We start from the raw sequence: 21931 nt of genomic DNA on the forward strand, positions 1-21931 counted from the left end.
CCCACGGGACTTGCTCATAGACCCTGAGCGTGACTTTCAGGGATTGTTTTCCTTTTGCTGAGACATTACATCAGCTGCTGTAAACCTCCTACCTGCACTGCTAACACATCAACTGTTTCATCTGAATCCAAACAAATTGTAACGTCCCAGCAGGTCTCCCCTTACTGTAACTCTAGTCTAATTGAAAGAAGTCCAACTATCCTTGACTAGTACTGTCCTCTTGCAGACATAAATAATCTGCCAAATATTTCTGGGGGAATAATAGAGTCATTTTGAAACAGTGTTCTTCAGGCTACTAGGGTGCTTGATTAAGGCATATTAAGTTATGAGAAATTACAGCAACGTATACTAAACTGTACTGAGCTGGAGAGTTGCCATTCTGAATAGTCATGCTTGAGCATAGCGCCACTCAGATCAAAAGGCAGTGATGTGATCTCATTGGCAATGTTCTCTGACTAGTACAATTTCTCACTTCTGGCACACTAAAAACATGTTTCCAAATCAGTGCCTGGTAATCAAGCTATAAACCCCTAAGTGTCCATTAAACCAGAAACAGGATCTGGACTGATCATTGTTCTAACAGAAACAAAGAACATCAAAACACATCAGTGGATCCCAAGTGATCTGAATTGAAACTGGGTGATTAAAAATCTGGTACCAGTCCAAAGGTGTATTAGCTTACAAATTGAGCAGCTTCTATGTCAACAAATGATTTCACATTTTCAAGACATGGAGGTTGATTTACCTTTCACAGCATGTCCGTTTTCACTACATTTATTTGCCAAAGATGGTGTCATTTTTTCCAACTTAGTTCTCTGCCAAGTTTGAGGGTAATGGTTGTCTTGTGAACTGTTCCTTCTCCTCTGCCATTCAATGGACAGTGATGGTCTGTGATGGTATCTGATCTTAAAATAAACACTTCTGATGATCTAACTTGTAAAAAGTTTGGCAGCTATGTCAGTATAGGAGGTATTTATTTTCTGTCTTCATCTGCACAAAATGTGCATGAGTGTTTTAAACACAGATGGCATGATGATGATGATATTCAAAGTAAACAAACTCAGTCATAATTGTTACTACTGCATGAAACTCAGTGATTATAAACATCTTCTCTCAGTAATTAATTAGTAATTAATTAGTACTTTTCCAAGATGATAAAAAAGATGAGAACTATCTATTTTCAAGAAAAATGCACATAAAAGTAGTGAGACATCTTTTATTTTTCAAAGTTGAATTATTTATTCTATGAGGGAAAGGCCACTTAACTGTGTAACTGAGTGAGTGACACCTAGGGGTAAGAAGTTGTGCCCAAACAGTCTTACAACAGGCCTAATGCATCTATGGTGTTGATCAGTTGAGTACTCTCATCAAACATCTGTTTAGCATTTCCTAAAAAACTTGAAAAAGTCAGTCAATTAATTTTTTTAAATAAATGAATATTGAAAAGCAATGCATTTAAAACTTGCAAAAAATGTATGAATACATTGAGCCGACATGTAACAGTTCTGCAAGCCAACGTTCAGTCACATAGCTGTTCCGAGAAGGCAGAGTTCGAACTTCTAAGCAAAAAGACAAGACTGCTTCTTTAAGATACAGCGTCATCAAGTCAGATTTGACGTATACTTTACTCCCAGCATGCATGCCTGCAACTCAAAATAATTTCCAATGGCGGGTATTTCTTAAATCTAGTGAATTATTTTTATTTTACTGAACTTATCTCTTATTTCTTATACTGGGCATTTGAATGTAACGTTTTATGTACAGTTTTGTGACGAGAGGGCTTCAGAGAGAGCTTCAGAGAGAGCTTTCGATTTCAGTTGCACGCGACATTGTTTAAGCATGCCGCTACCGCCTTGCGTGACTGTCATAAATTTAAACTATGTATCAATGGCCTGAGTATTTACTTTAGGAAACGGCTACTGTAACAGTGTTTGATTAGTGTTATGTTGACTTACGGCTATACATTATGATTAGCTATGTTGTTTGGTGATGGGCTGGAGCTACTATAACAGCAAAACTCGATAATTCTTTTTCTCTTAAATCTTGATTGTAGTTCAACCCTCAACTATCGTTGAAGTCATTTCAGACCTTTTGGCATGGCGACTCTTAGACTATCAGTATTAGGGCTATTGCTATCAATTATTTATACCACTGATGCCTCAAAATTAAATATTCCCAAAGTGTTATTACCATTAGCTCGAAGTACTAGAATTAACTTCACATTGGAGGCGACTGAAGGCTGCTACAGATGGTAAGTGCACATTTTCAGTGGCAAGTCCTGCTTTATTTATATTATCCGACAGGAAATGCAGGGTTAACTGTGCTTCTGAACGTGTCGGATATCATATTTCCAAGGTCATGTAGGGACGCACATACAGTGCTTTTGCTGCAAACGCCTTATTTATGTTGTCTTGATGAACTTCCACGAACATTTTCAATCATAAATTGGATGGACGTGAACATGAGCAATCAGCATGCCACACGAACCCGTTTCCTGTCACATGGGAGACGTCTCTGACCCTGTATGACTGTAAACTTGTCATGAAGCACATGTTAATTTATTGTCTAACATAACAGTAATTGGATTACCCTTTCTTGTTCACATATGGAAGGGTGTTTTAACAACATTGCTCAGGTCAAATAAATTAGGTTTATCTGTTAATTTAAGGTAGGCCTATACTGTAGTTCTCTCTTCTCTTGACAGTATAATACAGTACTATATATTCCTACAGTGGCTCATGCCGAAACATTTTTTCTTTTATATTTTATAACTCAAGGTCCTCCACAAGACCAGAAGTGGCCAGTATCCAGACTCTGAATGCAGACAGCAGCAGACACTGTTCCCAGAGAGCTGTTGTCCAGGCTCTCTCCACCCAACCATCCAGACTCACTAGCATCATCCTGGCTGAGGATGTTGGTATGTGCTCAGGGCTGCAAACTCTCACGGTTTTGTCGTGTGACACACACATTTCAACCATTTCACACGCTCTCACACCACACCTTATAGTTATGCCTTCATGCATATTTTGTTATATTTTGTATTTTTTATCCTATTATGAAAAGGCATGTTATGCATAGTACCATGGCATTTAGACTTGAAGGATAGTTTTTTCTTCATATTGTTTAGTCTATTATTGACCTTGCGTGTTGCTATTTAATATTTGAAATGTTGTATGACAAAGAGGGTAATCTGATTCTCATTTTGTACACGGACTTGTCTTGTCTCTCCCCTAGCATTTGGAGAATAATTGTTCACTGTATTTATATTTGCTTGTCATGAAGTATTGCCACTGGCCAACAAGTAGTTAGAGGTTGTAAATATACTTGTGTCCAACCATGTTGACCAACCAAATACACTGCTGTATAATATAACCTGTGGGGGTTTATGATACCCGTCTTAGTATCTCTGTGTGACTGACCTGTGTTCTTTTCTCTTGTCTCCAGTGACAGGGCAGGTGCTGCGCTGTGATGCCATAGTGGACATCATCAGTGAGATTCAGATCGTGTCCACAACCAGAGAGCTTCACCTGGAGGACTCGCCACTTGAACTGAAGATCAACGCTCTGGACTCGGAGGGTCAGTAGCATCACCTGCAGCCTCCATGCACTCTAGCATCACTTATGATTTGGACAATGCCACTGCTCATGAGGCATTTTACAGGGATTTACTTTCTCTACAGTACTTGTCAGTGTGCACTAGTATGCACTATTAAATCCACTCTATTGTATTGAGTGATTGGCATAGGCTCTTCAGTGGTGTTTCCTAGCTGTAGTAAGGACAGTTATATCAGTAATGATTGCTGTAAGCCCAAGGCAGGCCTCCTGACCTCAGGCAGCGTTTAAGTGTCTGTTTGTTCTGTTCCACTAGTTCCATTAGGAGAGGAGACAGTCTGCTCAATGAGCTGCAGCCACAACCTGAGTTTTTCTGATGACAGCCCCAAGGCTAGCCTGTTGTTGTTGGCCTCTGTGTATATTTTAGATTTGTCAGAGTGCTGCAAAATAGAAACACATTCCAAAGTGAAAAAGGATTATTGGCTTAGTTTTTCAGCTGCAGCTAAAAACTTGTGAAACCAGTATTCTCGGAATGTCGTCACCCCCAGTGACCTAAGCCCTACAATACCATCCTGTAATACTGTTAAATCTGTTATCTGTATATCTACATAAATTATAAAATTATAGCGTTCATTTTTCCAATGTATTCATCCATCTGTTACTTTTGTGCAGGCAACACATTCAGTACTCTTGCAAGTCTGGTGTTTGATTGGAGCATAGTGAAAGATGCTGATGTGGAAGGATTCTCTGACTCATTAAGGTGCATATCGAATACTGTCTTATCTTCGTATCATGTCATATACTTTTTATTTATTAATTGTGGAGTAACAATTATGTTAGCTCTACCAAAGCCTCCCAATAAAAACAGTTGGTAACTTAATGTGATGAAACATCCATAAACGTTATCAGAATTTTATATCTTGTCCAATTGGTTTTCTTCCCAAGGGTGCTTAAATTCTCTGAATCAACGTACACACCCCCTGGTTACATCTCTGAAATGGAGAGAATTGGAAAACAGGGAGATATCATCTTGGTTTCTGGGCTGAAAACGGGACACTCAAAGCTTAAGGCAAAAATCCAGGAGTCTCTTTACAAGGTAGGCTTCTGTTAAGTCTGTCCCCTGCTGTTGCACTAATCTGAACTGTAAAAGCCTGATATGCACAGTAAAGAATCAGATGGTACGTGGTCCTCATGTGGTTTATTCTTAGATGTGTGAGAGGCATCAGAGAACTGGAATCCAAGCTACACTGAAATAGTTTTCTCTCCCATCACATGAGTGTGAGGTATCTAAGCTCCAGGGACACGGAGAGCTATAAATACTGAGATAGATGTTTCTATTCTGCCATGTTTATGATGTCAGCCAGTCTAGCTGTCTGCTCTCAGATCAGTGTGGAGGTGACCACTCCGTGATTATGTCATCCTGATGGAGCATTAAAGGCACTTTAATTCTGATGACTAAGGATTAATACTGAGTTTACTCAGTAAATTATAATAAATTATAATATTGAACAATATTATGATGGCATGTTTGCCAAATATCCGTACTTATCAAAAGCATTGTTTAACCATGGCGTGCCTGCCACAGGATGTGGGTGCAGCGGAAGTGCGACTGCTGATTCTGGAGAACATCCTGCTGAGCCCTGCTCATGATGTCTACCTGCTGGCTGGCACCTCCATCCAGTACAAGGTTCAGAAGATCAGACAGGGCAAGATCACAGGTAGCTCTCTATACCATTGGTATCCTGCTATATCGCCGACTATCAGGTTACTTAATGAACTCACAATGGCGCACATGTATTATACTTAAACTCAAAGTGAACTTGTGGTTTGACTGCTGTCATGTTTCAGAGTTGGCGATGCCCTGTGAGCAGTATAAGCTCCAGCTCCAGAACAGTGTGACTGCGCCTGATGGGGACCCTGACCTGCCTGTGGCTAGCCTGGACCAGAGCAGCTCCGCTGTCAGCGGCCTGCAGCAAGGACACATCCACGTGGTGCTGGACCACAAGAGTATCCTTCAGACCGCACACACCTGAGCTGATCCTGATTAGTTTGTCACTGAGACTGATTTGTGTCAGGTGTTGAATGACAGGCGTAGCTGCTCCCCCTCCCCCTTCTGTAGTGCAGTGCTGCTCTATGACATGTATGGTTAGTGTAGTTCTCTTTGCGTGTGATGCAAACTGTAGATTGAAGTGAGGGTGCTTGGTGGAGCAGACACAGTGAGTGGAATGAACATAATGACACTGGGCAGACTGCTGTAGGCCAGACAGGCAAAGCACTCTTGTTAAGATGAAACCTCGAACTGGTGTTGCACACTTGACACCTACCACACAAACTGGGACCCTAAAAGAAGTGTAATAAAATGTCAGTATTTGTATATATAAGTTTATATTCCTTAATAACCTTCTCCAAGGCCTTCGTATGCAGGGGGTGTCTCGCTTGCCCAACAGTACGCTCTATGTTGTGGAACCAGGATACTTGGGTATTTCTACATTCAGTTTTGTTATGTAATGGTTATTTAACCTACATGCTTCTGGGATTTCATTGTTCTATGTAAATGTTCTTAACCATGTCCTTCTCCTACTGATCTGCACAGCTTGTTTTCACTCTGTCTTGATATACCATTTGTTCAGGTTTCAAAATTTATCCTGGAGAGAGCTGGGTCCTTGAGACAGGGCATGTGTATGAGGTCCTTCTGGAAGTGTTTGACAAGTCCAGCAACAAAATCTACATATCGGATGTAAGATTGATTTTTTCTTAAAGGGTCGGATTGTTAGTTGAAGTTGTGACTGGCAAATCATACTTATACGCAGTCTATGCTGGAATACAAACTAAATTTTATCATGGAGGCCAAATTAGCATCAGACTGAGAAGGTTCACAGAGACAATAAATAAGTAAATACTTTTTAGTTGAGCTGTCTGTTTCCCCACCAATAAATTATTATTGTTTTTGGAAAAAAAACAATTCCACCCAAAACCCTTATTTTTCCCTCAAATATGTTTTGCACAGAATATGAGGATAGATACTGCCTTCCCAGGAGAGTACTTTGAGATTCTGGAATCGTCTGTGAATGGATCATACCACCGTGTCAAGACTCTAAAAAATGGACAAACACTCATTGATGCTGCACTCAAATCTGTGGTGGACCAAGTGAGTGATATTACAACCCTGAATTAGTCCTTGCGGGTTTGTACTAACCAAACATTTCCATTTAAATGTAAAATAAGAAAATAAACATAATTTCCTGTGTCTTAATGAGACTTGTTCTGTTTTAGAATGGAGGGGTCCACACATTCCCTAACCCCGTTTCCAACAAGCAGGAGGTAGAGATCTACAATCCCATAGTGCTCAGTCCCAGCATTCTAACGTTTCCATGGCAGCCCAAGGTCGGAGCCTACCAGTACACAATCAAGGTATTTGTCCCTGGTGGCTGATTGTCAGGCTGTCTCTGCCCTGCACATCGAATGCATATTCTATTCATCTTTCAGAAGAAGCACACAATACATCACCTGCACGGCATGTGACTATAGTGTGACGACTGTGATAGGTGAAAGGGTTATACTGCTTGACCACTTGTATGGTTGTATCAGGGAGATAGTGTAAGATAATGCCCATGTTCTGAATGTGATGTGTTTGGTATGTAAGTGAGGGCGGCAGGTCTAGGTCTCCCTCTGTGTGCTCCGGAGTCAATATTGACGCTGGCTGTGTTGCTCCAGGCATCCGGAGGCAGTGGGAACTTCAGCTGGGCCTCTTCCAACATGGCCGTTGCCACAGTGACTGTGAAAGGAGTGATGAAAACCGTCCGTGACATCGGCGTGAGCGTTGTGAATGCCCATGACGTACGCAACCCGCTGCACTATGGACACATGAAGGTGAGCTGCTGAAGGGAACCGGTCAGCCGGGGCACTACACCACAGATCAGCCCGTGTCTGTAAAACCCCACAGTGCTGAAAACCACTAGACAAAGAATAATGACACTGTCCAAGTGACTGTGAATTCATAAATCATGAACTCTAGGCATGTACCCTGGTACTGTATGTGCTCAATAGTTTTGTCCTTCTGCCCCTGTGGTTCTGTTTCCCTCCAGGTGTATGTGGTGGAGCCGGTGGGGATGGACTTCTCCCCCTGCCCAGTGGAGGCCAGGGTGGGCTTGGTGCTGGAGCTGCCTCTGAGGATCTTTGGTCTCCTAGCAGAGAGGAGCCAGGGGGATCAGATGGATGGGGAGAGGGTCATGCTGAGTGACTGCTCCCACTTTGACCTGCAGGTGGTCGAGGAGAACCAGGGAGTGTTCCAGCTGCTGGAGGGTGAGGCTGAATGCTGGAGGGGCGGGCAGCTGGGAGTTGGAAGCTTTGGGCTGGGTGCTTAGGGCTCGGGGCTACGGGCTTAAATCGAGGCATTGGGGCCGTCGATGAATTGCTTGGGTATGCTCCTCTAATGCTTGTCACGGGGGCAGAACCTTTTATGTGGTTTATGTCATATTCGGGTTGCAAAGACCATTTTTTTCCCTCTCAAAGTGCTTTTGCTCACTATGTGCAGTTTTGTATTCTATAATTCCTTGTAATAAATGTGATGACTGGTCTGGCACTAATACCATGGGACTGCTGCTGTCTGCTCTTTGTCCATTTGTGGTTGGAGAGGCCTGTAACTGTAGACACTCACACTTATGGACTAGGACTGTGAGATAGTTTTATGGGATTTAATTGACTGGGTAGGTCTGACTGTGTGTGTGTGTGTGTGTGTGTGTGTTTTCAGGGCCCCTGGCTCCAGGGCAGGAGCACTGTAGTGGGGTGAGGGCCAAGGCCCTGGCCCCTGGATACACCACCCTGACAGTCAGCTACACCCATGGAAACGTCCACCTCAGTGCCAAGATCACCATTGCTGCCTACCTGCCTCTCATAGTAAGTACTGGTCCATCCTGGACAGGGTCTCTACCTGGTCCATCCTGGACAGGGTCTCTACATGGTCCATCCTGGACAGGGTCTCTACCTGGTCCATCCTGGACAGGGTCTCTACATGGTCCATCCTGGACAGGGTCTCTACATGGTCCATCCTGGACAGGGTCTCTACCTGGTCCATCCTGGACAGGGTCTCTACATGGTCCATCCTGGACAGGGTCTCTACCTGGTCCATCCTGGACAGGGTCTCTACCTGGTCCATCCTGGACAGGGTCTCTACATGGTCCCCTACAGCAGGGGTTCTCAGACCTTTTGGGGCCAGTGACCCCTTACAGGGGAGAACATTTTCCAAGGACCCCCCCATAATCATAACACCCATTCAGCATACCCTTTGTGCTCTTAAACGGACACAATATGCTTGTTTTATTGGTGCAAATGGTCCCCATCTGTAGATTATTATATATGTTTTCACTTTTTAATGATACAGCACAATTGATGGCAAATTCTTTTGAGGACCCCCCTGGCTATGGTTCTGGGACCCCTAGAGAACCACTGCCCTACAGTTCCACTATAACACAGTTACCAGTATACACACTGTTTCCGATTGTAAACATTATTTTGCAGATTTGACCAACTCCTAATAAGGCTGTTATTTTATACTTGTCTGTTGCGGCGGCATCTGAAATCTTTATAACGATCTTCTGCCACACTCCCACCTATCTTTAGCACAGCAATTAGCCTTTCCCCCTTAATCAGCGACCCACACACACACACACGCATACACACCTACATTCCTTCACAGATATACACACACGCACCTTTGCTCATTGCAATCAGTGCAGAAGTGCAATGATCAGCTAGTGTTAAATTCCACTCCTGGGTTTCCTCAGTGTTGTGTGCATTTTAATTATGCCCTCATGCACTCGATACACTGATTTGTTTTCTCTCTGCCTGGTGCAGCTCCAGCACAGCTCTAATGGAATTGATGTCAGCTCTTCGGCTGGAATGTAGAATTTATGTAAAGCAGGCGTTATGGAGGGGGCTTTTGATCTGAAGGCATGCATCATTTTGTCATGCCTTCCTCATGACTGCATCTCCATAGTGCTCGAGACCCAAGTACAGACTTGGGTGCCGTTGTTTCCAAAAACACCTCAGGAAGGTTTCTTTTGGGATCTAAAAGTGTCCACTTATTTTACCTTCATAACTTCTCCGCTGCTCTGCTGGGGTCTAACCTGCTTTGTCTGCTGTCCTTGACAGACTGTTGACCCTGCGTCAGAGGCCCTGGTGACGCTGGCCTCCTCTAAAGACATGCTCCTTGAGGGAGGCCCAAAGCCCTGGGTCCTAGAACCCTCCAAGTTCTTCCAGAACGTGAAGGCTGAGGAGGAGAACAGTGTGAGCCTGGAGCTGACCGGGCCGTCCTCCCGCAGCTTTGCCCGTCATGGGGTCCGAGCCACCTGCAGGGCCCTGGGAGAACAGGTACACGACCAGCCTGGCTCACCTGGCGCTGGAAGCTGTGCACGGCCACAACCACAGGGACGGGAGTGTCAATAACGTGTGTTTACAGGTCTTGGCAGTGACGGTCGGGAACCATCCCAGCCTGACCAATCCCTACCCTGCGACGGAGACGGCGGTGGTCAAGTTTGTGTGTGCCCCTCCCTCTCGCCTCACCCTGGTCCCTGTGTACACCAGTCCCCAGCTTGACCTCACCTGCCCACTGCTGCAGCAGAACAAACAAGTGGTGGGTGGTGGACGCCTCATCGGCTTGACAGATTCCCCCCTAGTTAATTAGTATTCTACACCTGTAATCCCCTCCACTGGATAACCTCACATCATGCTATTTTCTCAGGTACCTGTCTCCAATTACCGAAACCCTGTGCTGGACCTAGCTGCCTTTGACCAGCAAGGGAGAAAGTTTGACAACTTCAGCTCTCTGAGCATGGTTTGGGAGTCCAGCAAAGAAGCCCTGGCCAGTATTGAAACGACCATGCCCATGGAGCTGCAGCAGTTTGAGGACGGGAACAAACAGAAGAAGCTCCACGGTAGGACCAGGATGTTGCTGGCGCATGCTGCAGCCCTGCCATGTGTCTGGAGCCTGAGGCTCACCGTCATGTCCTGAACTCTCCTTGTGTGTGACAGGGCGTCAGACAGTTCTGGTCCACCATCAGTCGGGCTCGGCTGCCATCACAGTGACAGCTGTGGGTTACCAGGTCCCTCACTTGGAGGCTGCTAGGGTCACCAGCCTGGTAAGTGTGGTGACATTGGAATACATTTTGAGAGCCGTTTTGACAGTGTGACTTTTGACTTCCTCTGTGAGTGACAGACAGGAACCTGCTGTTGTTAATGAGTCAGTAACCACAAGAAAAGAAACATTGTTCCTATCTCACATAAACATCAGTGTTGCCATAGCAGCTCTACAAATGATCACAGAAAGACAGTTCACAGAAAGGAGAACTATCAGATTATTTTATTTGGCAGCTGACATGTTTCCCACAGAACATTACTTTTGACTTCTTCAGTTGAAACCTTTACTTCTACCGAACACCTAAATAGGGCAACCTTCTCCTGCTGCCGCAAAGTTCATGCAATATTTATGTGTGTAACCATGGTTACCGTTCTGCTTTATCTCATCCTTGTCTTATCAGTATGACCCTTTGACCCCGGTGTCGGCCACGCTGGATCTCCTGCTGGTGGAGGATGTGACAGTCAGTCCTGAGGCCGTCAGTATCTACAACCACCCAGACGTGCGGGTAAGAACTGCTCCCCATGTCTCTGCTGGCCTCCCCCCTTAGACACTGGCTTAACACCGTCTCATCCCGTGACAGCACAATGCTCTCCTTCTCTTTCCTTGTTTTGACTGTTTCATTACAAAGTAGGTGTGGAGAACATGCTTCAGTCAAATAGAAATTCTAAGCATGTCTTGTTTCATCCCAGCCCATAACACGTACAGTAATATCTCAGGATATCCTCGTTGCCCCGTGTAAACACGTCTGACCCTTTCTGGGAGCCATGTTGGTTAATCCTGCAAGATGAAGGTGTTGGACATAAATTGCAGCTAGTGACCTGTCTAAAAGGATTAAGACGTGTGACTGGGGTTAAGGGTCCACTTTGATGCCTCGAGTGCTTTACAAGCCTTTTGAAATATTACAAGATGCGTTTCCATGACGTGGAAAAACTGCACGTCAACATCGATGTGTTTCATTTTCGACTGATTTTGCTCCCTTGCTATTGTCTTTTCTACTATAATCACTGTTGACACCTGGTTTGTCTGGCAGGCGGACCTGTCCCTCAGAGAGGGTTCTGGGTATTTCTTTGTCAATGCCAGTGTTGGAGGAATAGCAGACGTCATACTCAAACAGAGCCACAGTACTGCCGAGGTGAACAATACACAGAATCACTCACAGTATCAATGCAATGCCAGAATCCAACAAAAGAATATAGTATCTGACATGACCACAATGTTACGTCATGTCTTGTAAAATTCGGATGGTAATCCTGTGTATGTGTTTCCAGGTGGTTCCAGTCCAGGCAGGAGTCGTCCAGGTTATGATTCATGACCTCTGTCTGGCTTTCCCAGCCCCTGCCATGGCCACAGTCCAGGTCTCTGATATCCTGGAGGTTTATGTGAGAGTGGTGGACAAGGTCAGTGGCCAGACCCTCATCTCCCATATAACTATTCCTTCATCCCTTTCTAGATCCATCCATTAGCCTTGGCCTGGGTGTGGAGTCTTTGTTGTCTTCCTCACATTCCTCTCATGACAGGCTAAGATTTGCACTGAACGCTGAGTCACACCATTGTTCTAAAAACGTGCCAGGAGCTGTGGTTTGTCCGGTTATAGTAACTATATTTCATGTCTTAGGTGGAGATTGGCAAATCAGTGAAAGCTCACGTCAGAGTCCTGAATGACAACAAGAAGCCCTTCCTGGCCAAATACTTTCGCTTCATGAACCTGAAACTCAAGGCAGCGTCTTCCATAGTCTCTCTGCAGTAAGTTATCAGTGGTGGAACAACCATACACTGTAGTTCCAGTAGCTTAGATTGAATGATTGACTTATTGTTTTTCTTAGAGCGCTATCTGAGCCTTCGGAGAAAGACACGGCCATCTTCCTGGTCAAAGGCTTCTCCATTGGTCAGACCACTGTGTCTGCTGTTTTAGTTGACAAAAATGGAAGAAAAATTGCTTCTGCTCCTCAGCAAATAGAGGTGGGAACTTGTATAACACTCAATCAATAAAGATTTGTCAATGTTTCAGATGATGCATGTTTTTACGACTTTTGTTATTTTTTTCTCAGGTGTTCCCACCTTTCAAACTCCTCCCCAGGAAAATGACCTTGATAATAGGAGCCATGATGCAGGTATGGATATTAGTGTCAGCATGATGACGTTCTGTGGAAAGGTCTTGGTGTCTGCCACACAACTGATTCTGATCTGAACTGACTCTCATCCTGGGAGGATGATTAGAAGAGCCACATGGTCTTATACAACACTGTCTCATTGTCTTTAAAAAAGCCCTTCCCATACTCTTAAGATAACATACATACATTGAATATTATTTCAATGTAATGTCAAACTCCGTAGTGTTTATGATTAAACACCCTTAGAATAACTGCTTTCAAATGCTCCTAGACCCCACACTGACAGGAGTTAATGAATGAACTGTCATTGTCCTTCGGAGCAGTCATTGAAGCAGTCATGTGAAACTGATAGTCTGCCATATTTGTTCCGCATCATCCTCTATCTCGCTCACTCTCTGTGCCTCCATTTTGTAGATCACTTCTGAGGGTGGTCCCCAGCCTCAGTCCAACATTCTCTTCTCCATGGCCAATGAGGAGATCGCCTCCGTTAATGGGATTGGTCATGTTAGGGGCATTGCCATTGGCAATGTAACTGTGACTGGACTGGTGCAGGCGATAGATGCAGAGACTGGCAAGCTGGTGGTTGTTTCTCAGGTAAAGTACCCTTAGGCCATGCCCAGGTGTAATATGATGAATAGGTTTGTTATTCCGACTGACGGAGGGTTGTGTTGTGTGTTGAATTAAACAGGATGAAGTGGAAGTGGAAATCGTGCAGTTGAGGGGTATTCGGATCCGAGCCCCCATCACAAGAATGAAGACTGGCACCCAGGTAACTTGTTGTTTACTGAACAGTGAAAAGGAGATTTGGGATGTTACTGGTGAAACCTGGCGGTGAGTTGACCTTGTCTGTCTCTTGGGTCAGATGCCTGTGTATGTGATGGGCCTCACTAGCAGCCAGACCCCCTTGTCTTTTGGTAATGCCATACCTGGCCTCACCTTCCATTGGTCCACCACCAAGAGAGACATCCTGGAGCTCCAATCACGACATGCCGAGGTAGGAACTGGCCTGCTGGCCGTGCCCTCCCCCATTCCCTCTGAGGAAAAACATCCTATCGTGTGCCGGCTTACAATTATAGATCATGCTGATAAGCTTTCCCTATTTTTAGCTCCTGCCTCAATCCTTTCTTTTTATCAGATTGACTGATTTAGGGCAAAGCAAATATCTAACACCTCCAGCAGGGAGGACTAGGCATCTGCCCAGTATCCACTGTTTTGCTTTTGTGCTCACACTTCTATACCTCTCAACAGGCTGGTGTGCAGCTGCAGTCAGAGCATAACTTTGCCATGAGCGTGACTGGGAGGAGTAAAGAGGGCCGGACGGGCCTGAAGGTGGTGCTGAGAGCCTCAGAGGCCTCGGCCGGCCAGCTGGAGGGGAACCTCCAGGAGCTCTCTGATGAGCTCCAGATTCAGGTAGCTGCAGTACAGGACCTCCAGCTAGCGAGCAAGCTAGCGTAGCACTCCCCCAGGTCAAACCAGTATCGCTGTGTGTGTGTGTATACGTATATGTGGTTGTCACTGCCAGTGAAATATCTGACAATGCTCCTGGTGGTTTATGGTTGAATGTTTATGGACCGGTACTTGTCCTCATGTCCCCTTGCTTGCTGTCCTATAAACTACAAGAAGTAAACAAGCCAGCAGGCAAACTGTTCACTGCAGATTGGCAGAAAAGCAGTGACGCTGAGCGGTTGAGCATTAAAGTATTGTGGGACTTTTTCCTCTTTTGGTGGACTTTATATGATGATGAGGGCCTCTGTTCGTCACTTGATGAGTTGAATGTATCCGGCTTCAAACTGCATTAGTCTATGTCATGTCCTGAAAACCCAAACATCAAAGCACGATTAAAACCTCTTAATAATTGGCTTTTCATCTCGTCACTTTGATCAAGGTTTATGACAAGCTGCACATGCTTAATCCTGAAGTGGAGGCCAAAGAGATTCTGATGGCTCCCAACTCTGTGCTCAAACTCCAAACTAACAGGTACCTGAAGAGGTCTTCACACACAGCACGGACCCCCTTTGTCATGTTTACTGAATATTCTTAAAGTTTGAGTGCGACACAAAAAAGGGGCTCGAGTGAAAAAGGGGCATGGTGGGATGGAAACTCCCTTTCACAACCGTGACGTTGATATGAACCCAGAGGAATGTTTGTCCTCTGTGTGCTGCTCAGAGACGGTGTGGGCGCGCTGTCGTACCGTGTGCTGGATTGTCCCGACCAGGCTGTCATCGCCCAGGTGGATGACAAGGGGCTGCTGTCCTCCAGCTCGCTCACTGGGTCCTCCTCCCTCCTCGTCAACTCACAGGAGACCTTTGGTGTCAATCAAACCCTCATCCTCGCTGTCAAGGTATAGCTTGGCTCTTTTTTCTTTTACAGATTGGGGGAGCCACCATTTTCACAGGCTGTAGCGGTTGGTGAAGTGTGATGAGCCGCCACTAAAATAGCCATCATTAACCACACTAATTCCCGTCGATTCAGAGCCACAGCGCTATTGCTTATCCATTACCCGGACCCTTAAAATGAAGTGTCCCCTTGATAATGATTGATCACCACCTTGTTGATGTTCCCAGGTGGTTCCTGTGTCATACCTGCGTTTCAGCACCAGCCCAGCTCTCCACACGCCCTCCAAGGAGACCCTGTCAGCCATCCCCCTGGGCCTGCTGCTCACCTTCACTGTCCACTTCCATGCCAACACCGGAGAGCTCCTCCACAGCTCCAACTCCATACTGACATACACCACCAACAGGTAAACACCGCCCCTCAGAGCACTATGGAGTCAGATATACATGGCAATTAGGGATCTTCATTGTCCGAACAGTCTAAAGTTAAAAAGGAAATGCGCTAGACTTGGCTGGACACATTGATGGGCAGAGGGTCAGAGTGTGTGCTTTTTGGTCGTTAGGCAGTTTTCAGTGGCTATCCAGTCCCAGGAGGCGAGGCCGTTATCCTGTCGTGCCTGGCTGTAAATGGAGTAGCTAGGCTTCCCTGAGTGCTCTGTTAGTGCAACCCTCTCAGCCCTGTCTGAGCTCATATCGTTCTCACTCTCAAACTCTCACCGACAAGGAACGACAACACTCCAACTCTGCTTTCACCAGTGGGAAGGGAAGATTGAAGTCAGCACTAAGGTCTCCCAGAATGCATTTATCTCATCACTGTCTAGACCACACAGCTAAGCAAACATTGCAAATAGGGATTTCATGTCTGGCATTGATTTTAGAATTTCCTTAGAATGCACTGTGGTATATTTTTTATGATATTGACCTATGTGAGATATGTATCTGACATGGGGTTATGCAAAGACATGAGCTGCTTCCCTATACAAGACCATACTTGCCAATAAAAATTGAATATTGTCCACGCTGTCTATACTGTACATCTCAATGCAGAAGGGCTGCTATAGTAGGTGTTTTCACAGTTGGGTTTAAAGGCAGCCAGGATGGGTTCAGCTTCACAGTAATTTACTAGGCTGTTCCTTCCTCCCCGCTTCAGACAGAGTTGTTTCCACCTGAATGAACCAAATTAATGGGAGAGAGTGGAGCAGGGAAGCATTACTGCACTGTCAACCAGGGACTCCCTTATTCGCCAGCACAATAAATTGATTCTATTACTTAGTTCTCAAGGTGCTGACAGACAATTTTACACGAGACGTGTCCACAGAGGGACAGACTGGTACAGATGGTGAGGGCCATGGGGCCTTCCGGGGGATTCTCCAGAGGGTTGTCTGTTTCACTAATAAGAACAGAAAGGATAGATGCACTGTTGCAAATATCGATGCATTTGACCTTGGATGAAATAACGTTAGTCCCCAAGGCATCTTTAAACAGAGGAGCAGAGACGCCCCTGCCTAACCCCGTCTCCCTCTCCCCTGTAGAGACGCCCCTGCCTAACCCCGTCTCCCTCTCCCCTGTATAGACGCCCCTGCCTAACCCCGTCTCCCTCTCCCCTGCAGAGACGACCTGGTGCAGGTGGGCCGGGGGCCAGGCAACAACACTCTCAATGTGCGCACGCTCAACGTGGGCCTCACCCTGCTGGCTGTGTGGGACCGGGAGCAGGCGGGCGTGGCCGACTACCTGGCGCTGCCCGTGGAGCATGTCATCCACCCTGCAGGCGCCCACGGCCTGGTGGTGGGAGACGTGGTCTGCTTCAGCGCCCACGTCCTCAGCCCAGACGGTAAGAGAGGCTGGGAAGGGAGCGCGGCCAGCAGCAACACCTGAAGTGTGTCAGGAAGAGGGTAGGAGGCCCCTCCCTAGTGAACCGGGAAGAGATCAGCCAATCATCAGTCATCTCCCCACAGGTATGCCAGGTACATGGAGCTCCTCGGCCAATGGCGTGCTGCAGGTGGACCCTCAAACAGGTGCGGCGGTGGCCCGAAACGCAGGCACTGTTACGGTCTACTATGAGCTCCCTGGCCAGCTGAGGACATACAGAGAGGTAACAGAATCCCTGGAGCTGCAGCACACACTTCATTGCCTTGACTTATCATACTAAAGACGACTGTTCCAGGAAAGGGGTACAGTAGATGCCAGAGTCATAATGCTTATCCAGAGATGACATTCCCTTCCATCACAGGAGCGTTGGATGGGATCCAGGTCCCCTTACGCGGGGATCTAGCTATCAGTCCAAAGGCAGCATCATACAGTACATCTCCGTTTCCATCATCAGATTTCTCCCCTCATCAGTATCGGATCCTGACTGTGTAATGTGTGTGACTGCCCCTCCCTCCCTCCCTCCCTCGCTGCTCCTGCTGTGGAGATCCTCCTCTGAGATGGAGCAGACCCAGGATTAATTAGCTCTGCTTCTCTCCTAGAGATGGAGACACTAAGAATCAGCCAGCAGCTCTGCCTGCACTCCAGTGTTTCCAGCAGGCAGCCAGCAGCTCTGCCTGCACTCCAGTGTTTCCAGCAGGCAGCCAGCGTCGGCCACTCCTCCCTCTGTCTGCCAGGATGAATGTTGTCTTTACTTGCGCGGGAATCTTTCCACTTAGGGCTGAGTGAATGAGGCTGCGATGATTAGATGCTATCTGGATCAGTAACACACCGTCACAGGAACAACCCACCGATTGGCTCTAATGGAGACTAAACAGATACTGTTGTTGAACCCTACTTTACTCGAAACTGAATGTCCACAGTCACACATTTCAGTTTACATTTGTGGGTGTGCGTGAGCTAGGAACACACAAATGGGGGAAGAAATCTGCGGGGACATCAGAAGTCCTGGTTGAAGTAGTATGGACCTGGGTTGCTGTGTGTGTCCTGCAGGTTGTCGTGGACCCAGCCACCAGGACTGCAGTTCTGGCTCAGGCTGTGCCTGTGAGGAGCGGCAAGGAGACCAGGGTCCTGCTCACCACCAGGGAGAGAGGAACACACCTCATAGGTAAACCTTCCCTTCTCATCCCTACTTATCAAGATCTGGTCTCATCTCACCACACTTAACTGAATCTTCATATTGAGATTTCAGGTTTCATTTTCCATCCACCTACTTGAATTTCGACTGCTTTTAGAATTTGCATGCTTGAATACTATGCTTTTGTCCCTGGCAGGTTCCTGTTCATCCGCCCAGACAAACTCTCTTGCTAAGCTCCGCCCAGAGACCTCGGTGAGCTGCCACCTGAGCTTCAGCAGCGACGCCGTCCACTTCTCTGCCCACGACGTCTTCCTCACGCACACCAGCTTCGACCCCAGCGCCGGTAGGTTCCGTGGTGCTCCGGAAACACCAGGAGGTGGTAGTGACATCATGACTTCCCTGACTGGATATAGAGCAGAGGATGGAGTGGCTCTAAACTTAAAAGATGTCTGACTGAACAAGTCCTCAGTTCCCTGTGCCTCTTGGTCTACAATCTGGCTGTACCTACACTTAGGCATTCCCACCTTTAACTATCCTTTAGATGTATTTAACATGGACCAAGTGAGAGCAGGCTAAGAAGCCAGCGAGTTGTGTGCACACTGCATAACCCGGGTGAGGAAATACTGTTTACGAGGGAATAATCAATACCAGCAAGGCTCATGAAATGAATTTAGCATGGGCTATAAAAGATGTCTGGGTGATGTATTGAATTAAAAAATGTTTCCTCCTGACTGATAGAGGCAGAGACCTAATTGAGTTTGGGAGTTGGGACTTCTGCCCTGGGTTGGCCTATCTCTGAGGTGAACCACAGGGGTTTGGGGGGGGCGGGGGGAGGTGGGGTTACCAGCTTATTCCCCCATACTGAGATGGATGGGTGTGTAGAAGGAGGGGGCGAAGCACTATGCCAGGGACATTAATCCTTGCCTTGTCAAAAACGGAAGATTGTTTGTAATTTAACGGTTTCAAATCCATTTTCTTTCTTTGAATATTTTTGGATATGCCTTTTGAAAATTCTAATGGGAAACTGCAAGACAATCTATTAACCGCTTTGCAATCAAGCTTGTTTTAGACACATTTTTGTTCTCCATGTTTTTCTCTCTTGTTCTCCTCTCCAGGCCTCTATGCGTGTTCTATAACCCTGCAACCAATGAGTGACCAGCAGACGCGGGTGCTGAGCATGTCCATGGCTAACCTGCTGGTGAGGGCCGGGGTGGAGGACAGTGGCTTCTCTGGGGAGCAGGTCAGTGCCAGGCTGCCCATCGAACCGGGCCTCTACTCTGACCAGACAGAGCTGCTCCTCACTAACGTGCACCCCTCAGCCGAGCTCACCGTCTTTGGCCCCAGCGCTGTCCTGGCCAACCTGAAGGTCAGCCTCTGCTCTCTCCACTGACAACACAGTTCAATCATTCCGTCGTGAGTTAAGCCTCAGTTCACACCCCTCTTTTGCGGTCAGGTGACGTCCGGTTCTCCGTCCATCGCCGTCCAGGAGAAGGAGGTGTCCCAGGACTTCCCCAGTCATATCAAATACAGCGTCCAGGCAGTGGGGTCCCAGGCCGCAGTCTCCACCTCCATCTCAGTCAGCAGTCCCTCCTCTGGACAGACCCTCCTCGTCCCTGTCACCCTCGCCCATGTGGCTGACCCCAGCACTGCCAGTCAAGGTCAGACACCTCCATGTCGCCCTGCGCTATGCCTCTTCTGAAACCACACAGTGCATTGTGAGAGGAGGTAGATGATAGGGTCTGGAAAAGCCTGAAATCTAGGAAAGCTTACTAACAGGATATCCATCATTGACATAAGGAAGTGGGCTAATGGCACAAAAATGCTGCCGAACAATTGTGCTGGGTTACTTATTTTCTTCCCAAGTCACCTGTTGATGTGTATTAATGACATCTACGGGACTGTGACGTTCGCTGAACAGCAGATTTAACCATCCATCATTCCATTACCTGTTAATGGGCTACAGAGAATGTAGGGCATTTGGATTTCATAGCACTGTCAGCAAGTAACTAGAGTCTTTGTTCTGGCCAGTGAAAACTTTGAAAGGGTGAAGATGTACATGCGAGAATGAAAATGTGCCTCAACTTTCAGGTGTTTATCTTGTCCATCCTTGTGTTGCAGCTGTGGATCCAGGTGTAAGCATGGAGGGCACCCACTTCCTGCAGAACTTCATCGACTCCTACCAGATGATGTTCTTCACTCTGTTCACCTTGCTGGCTGCCACGGCCATCATCATTATTGGTGAGTCACTCAGTTTTGGATTACTGATTCTATTTAGTTGAACCTGGTCTGCCCCCCCCCCCCCTTACACACACACTGACGGTGTACTGTGTGTTTGTTCTCTTGTGCTCAGTGTGCCACGCAGCCTTCTCACCCACAGACCATGCACACCACCCAGCCTTCATTCAGAGAACGCCACCCCCCTCAGGTACAAATGATGGTACTTGTTTGCTGCTGTATTGTGATTTGTGGAACTCATGGATCTAGTGTACTAGTGTTTTTGTTGACCCGTTTTGTTCCAATGACTTTTGATGCAGGTTTCCCCTCTCCAGTTTCCAATTCATTCAACCACAAGATGACCCCAGACCCAAAGAGTAGTCCCAAACTACGCCTCTTCTCCCCAGACTACAACTCCAGATAGAGCATATGATCTTACCCCCTGGCTTTGAGCCACAGTCAGCACTCCAGGATAAGTGCCTAACTTAGAGGAGAATGTCTGAAGAATTTACTTGTGAATTCAGTCCAACATCATGTTCAATGATTATTTCAAATGCACTGCAGTTAGTTTGAGTGTTAGAGCGTGAGGCTTTGAGAGGGCCAGTTTGTTGTTTTGTGTGTTCAGTGTGAGTGGGAAGCTTCTGACAAGGTGAATTTTACTACTGTGGTTTCAATATTAGCTTTTATACATTATTGAGTGGCCTCCATGTGTTTTGAGAGACCAGTTTGTTCTTGTTACCTAATTTATATTTGCGTATAGAATGGTTGCTTTGCACATTGTATAGGTTGGCTTAAATATGAGTGAAAATTTGTATTGTTAATCAGAAATGGAATTGCTATAAAACTCAGGAATTTAACAAACCACTTCTCCTGTATGGCTTTCAGCAATATGTTTATTTTGATCAGGTTAATATCATTTTTGGTTAAAGAAAGATGTAGCATATTGACTGTGAGACAAGTATCACCACTGAATTAATCCGTCCTTTGATTTATTCCGTCCTCCAAAATATGTGCATATGTTCAGGTAAATGGTTCGTCCATTGACTTTGGTGGCATTCCAATGTATTTACTTGTAAATGACTCTAATGAGTTTTGGGACATGTAGCTTTTCTCAAACACACGTGTGAAATTGTTTGAGAATGTGAATCAACTCGTTAAGTTAAAGTTCAATCTGAACAGGCATTGTAATTGTGATCTACAGTATGTATCTGAGGTGGGCTGTATGTTCATTTCTGCTATACTGGGAGAGAGAGTGGAGCAAAATTGGAAGAGTATTGCTATTGAGGCCAAGTCTGCAACATTGCTTAACATTTTATATCTGGAAAAGACAGCTTTTGGCATTGAATGATATTTATGTTTGTTAAATTCAGTTTTACTGGTGCAGACGGAGTATATTATTCCTCAATCACCAAAAAGTTTCAATGCGAGTGTCAGTGTATTGTCATCCTCTTGCCTTACTCTCATATGTGAACATATGTCACTATTGGTACAGGACATGTGAATACTAGAATTCCCTGAAGGTACTGGTCAGTTTCATTGATTGCTTTTGTCTTTGCTTGAATAATAAACGTTTTACTTTTTTC

The 21931-nt window shown here is 46.0% G+C and overlaps 1 protein-coding gene across 1 annotated transcript; it reads left to right on the top strand.

The window, feature by feature from the left end:
- Nucleotides 1-1637: 1637 nt before the first annotated feature.
- nup210 (nucleoporin 210) lies at nucleotides 1638-21931 on the top strand. Its single transcript, XM_062459194.1, has 40 exons — nucleotides 1638-2251; nucleotides 2778-2917; nucleotides 3445-3576; nucleotides 4224-4311; nucleotides 4497-4647; nucleotides 5137-5269; nucleotides 5400-5558; nucleotides 5962-6030; nucleotides 6182-6288; nucleotides 6559-6699; nucleotides 6825-6962; nucleotides 7266-7421; nucleotides 7637-7853; nucleotides 8302-8447; nucleotides 9702-9920; nucleotides 10009-10182; nucleotides 10291-10483; nucleotides 10581-10687; nucleotides 11087-11191; nucleotides 11717-11818; nucleotides 11955-12083; nucleotides 12302-12429; nucleotides 12510-12645; nucleotides 12735-12797; nucleotides 13212-13391; nucleotides 13486-13566; nucleotides 13660-13791; nucleotides 14046-14207; nucleotides 14683-14774; nucleotides 14964-15138; nucleotides 15362-15537; nucleotides 16741-16961; nucleotides 17086-17222; nucleotides 18050-18164; nucleotides 18331-18477; nucleotides 19250-19500; nucleotides 19588-19792; nucleotides 20253-20372; nucleotides 20485-20559; nucleotides 20669-21931. The coding sequence occupies exons 1-40, from the start codon at nucleotides 2097-2099 to the stop codon at nucleotides 20770-20772; spliced, it is 5661 nt and encodes a 1886-aa protein (XP_062315178.1). The 5' UTR covers nucleotides 1638-2096; the 3' UTR covers nucleotides 20773-21931.

This window comes from Osmerus eperlanus, chromosome 4 (assembly GCF_963692335.1).
Source record: "Osmerus eperlanus chromosome 4, fOsmEpe2.1, whole genome shotgun sequence".
NCBI lineage: Eukaryota > Metazoa > Chordata > Actinopteri > Osmeriformes > Osmeridae > Osmerus > Osmerus eperlanus.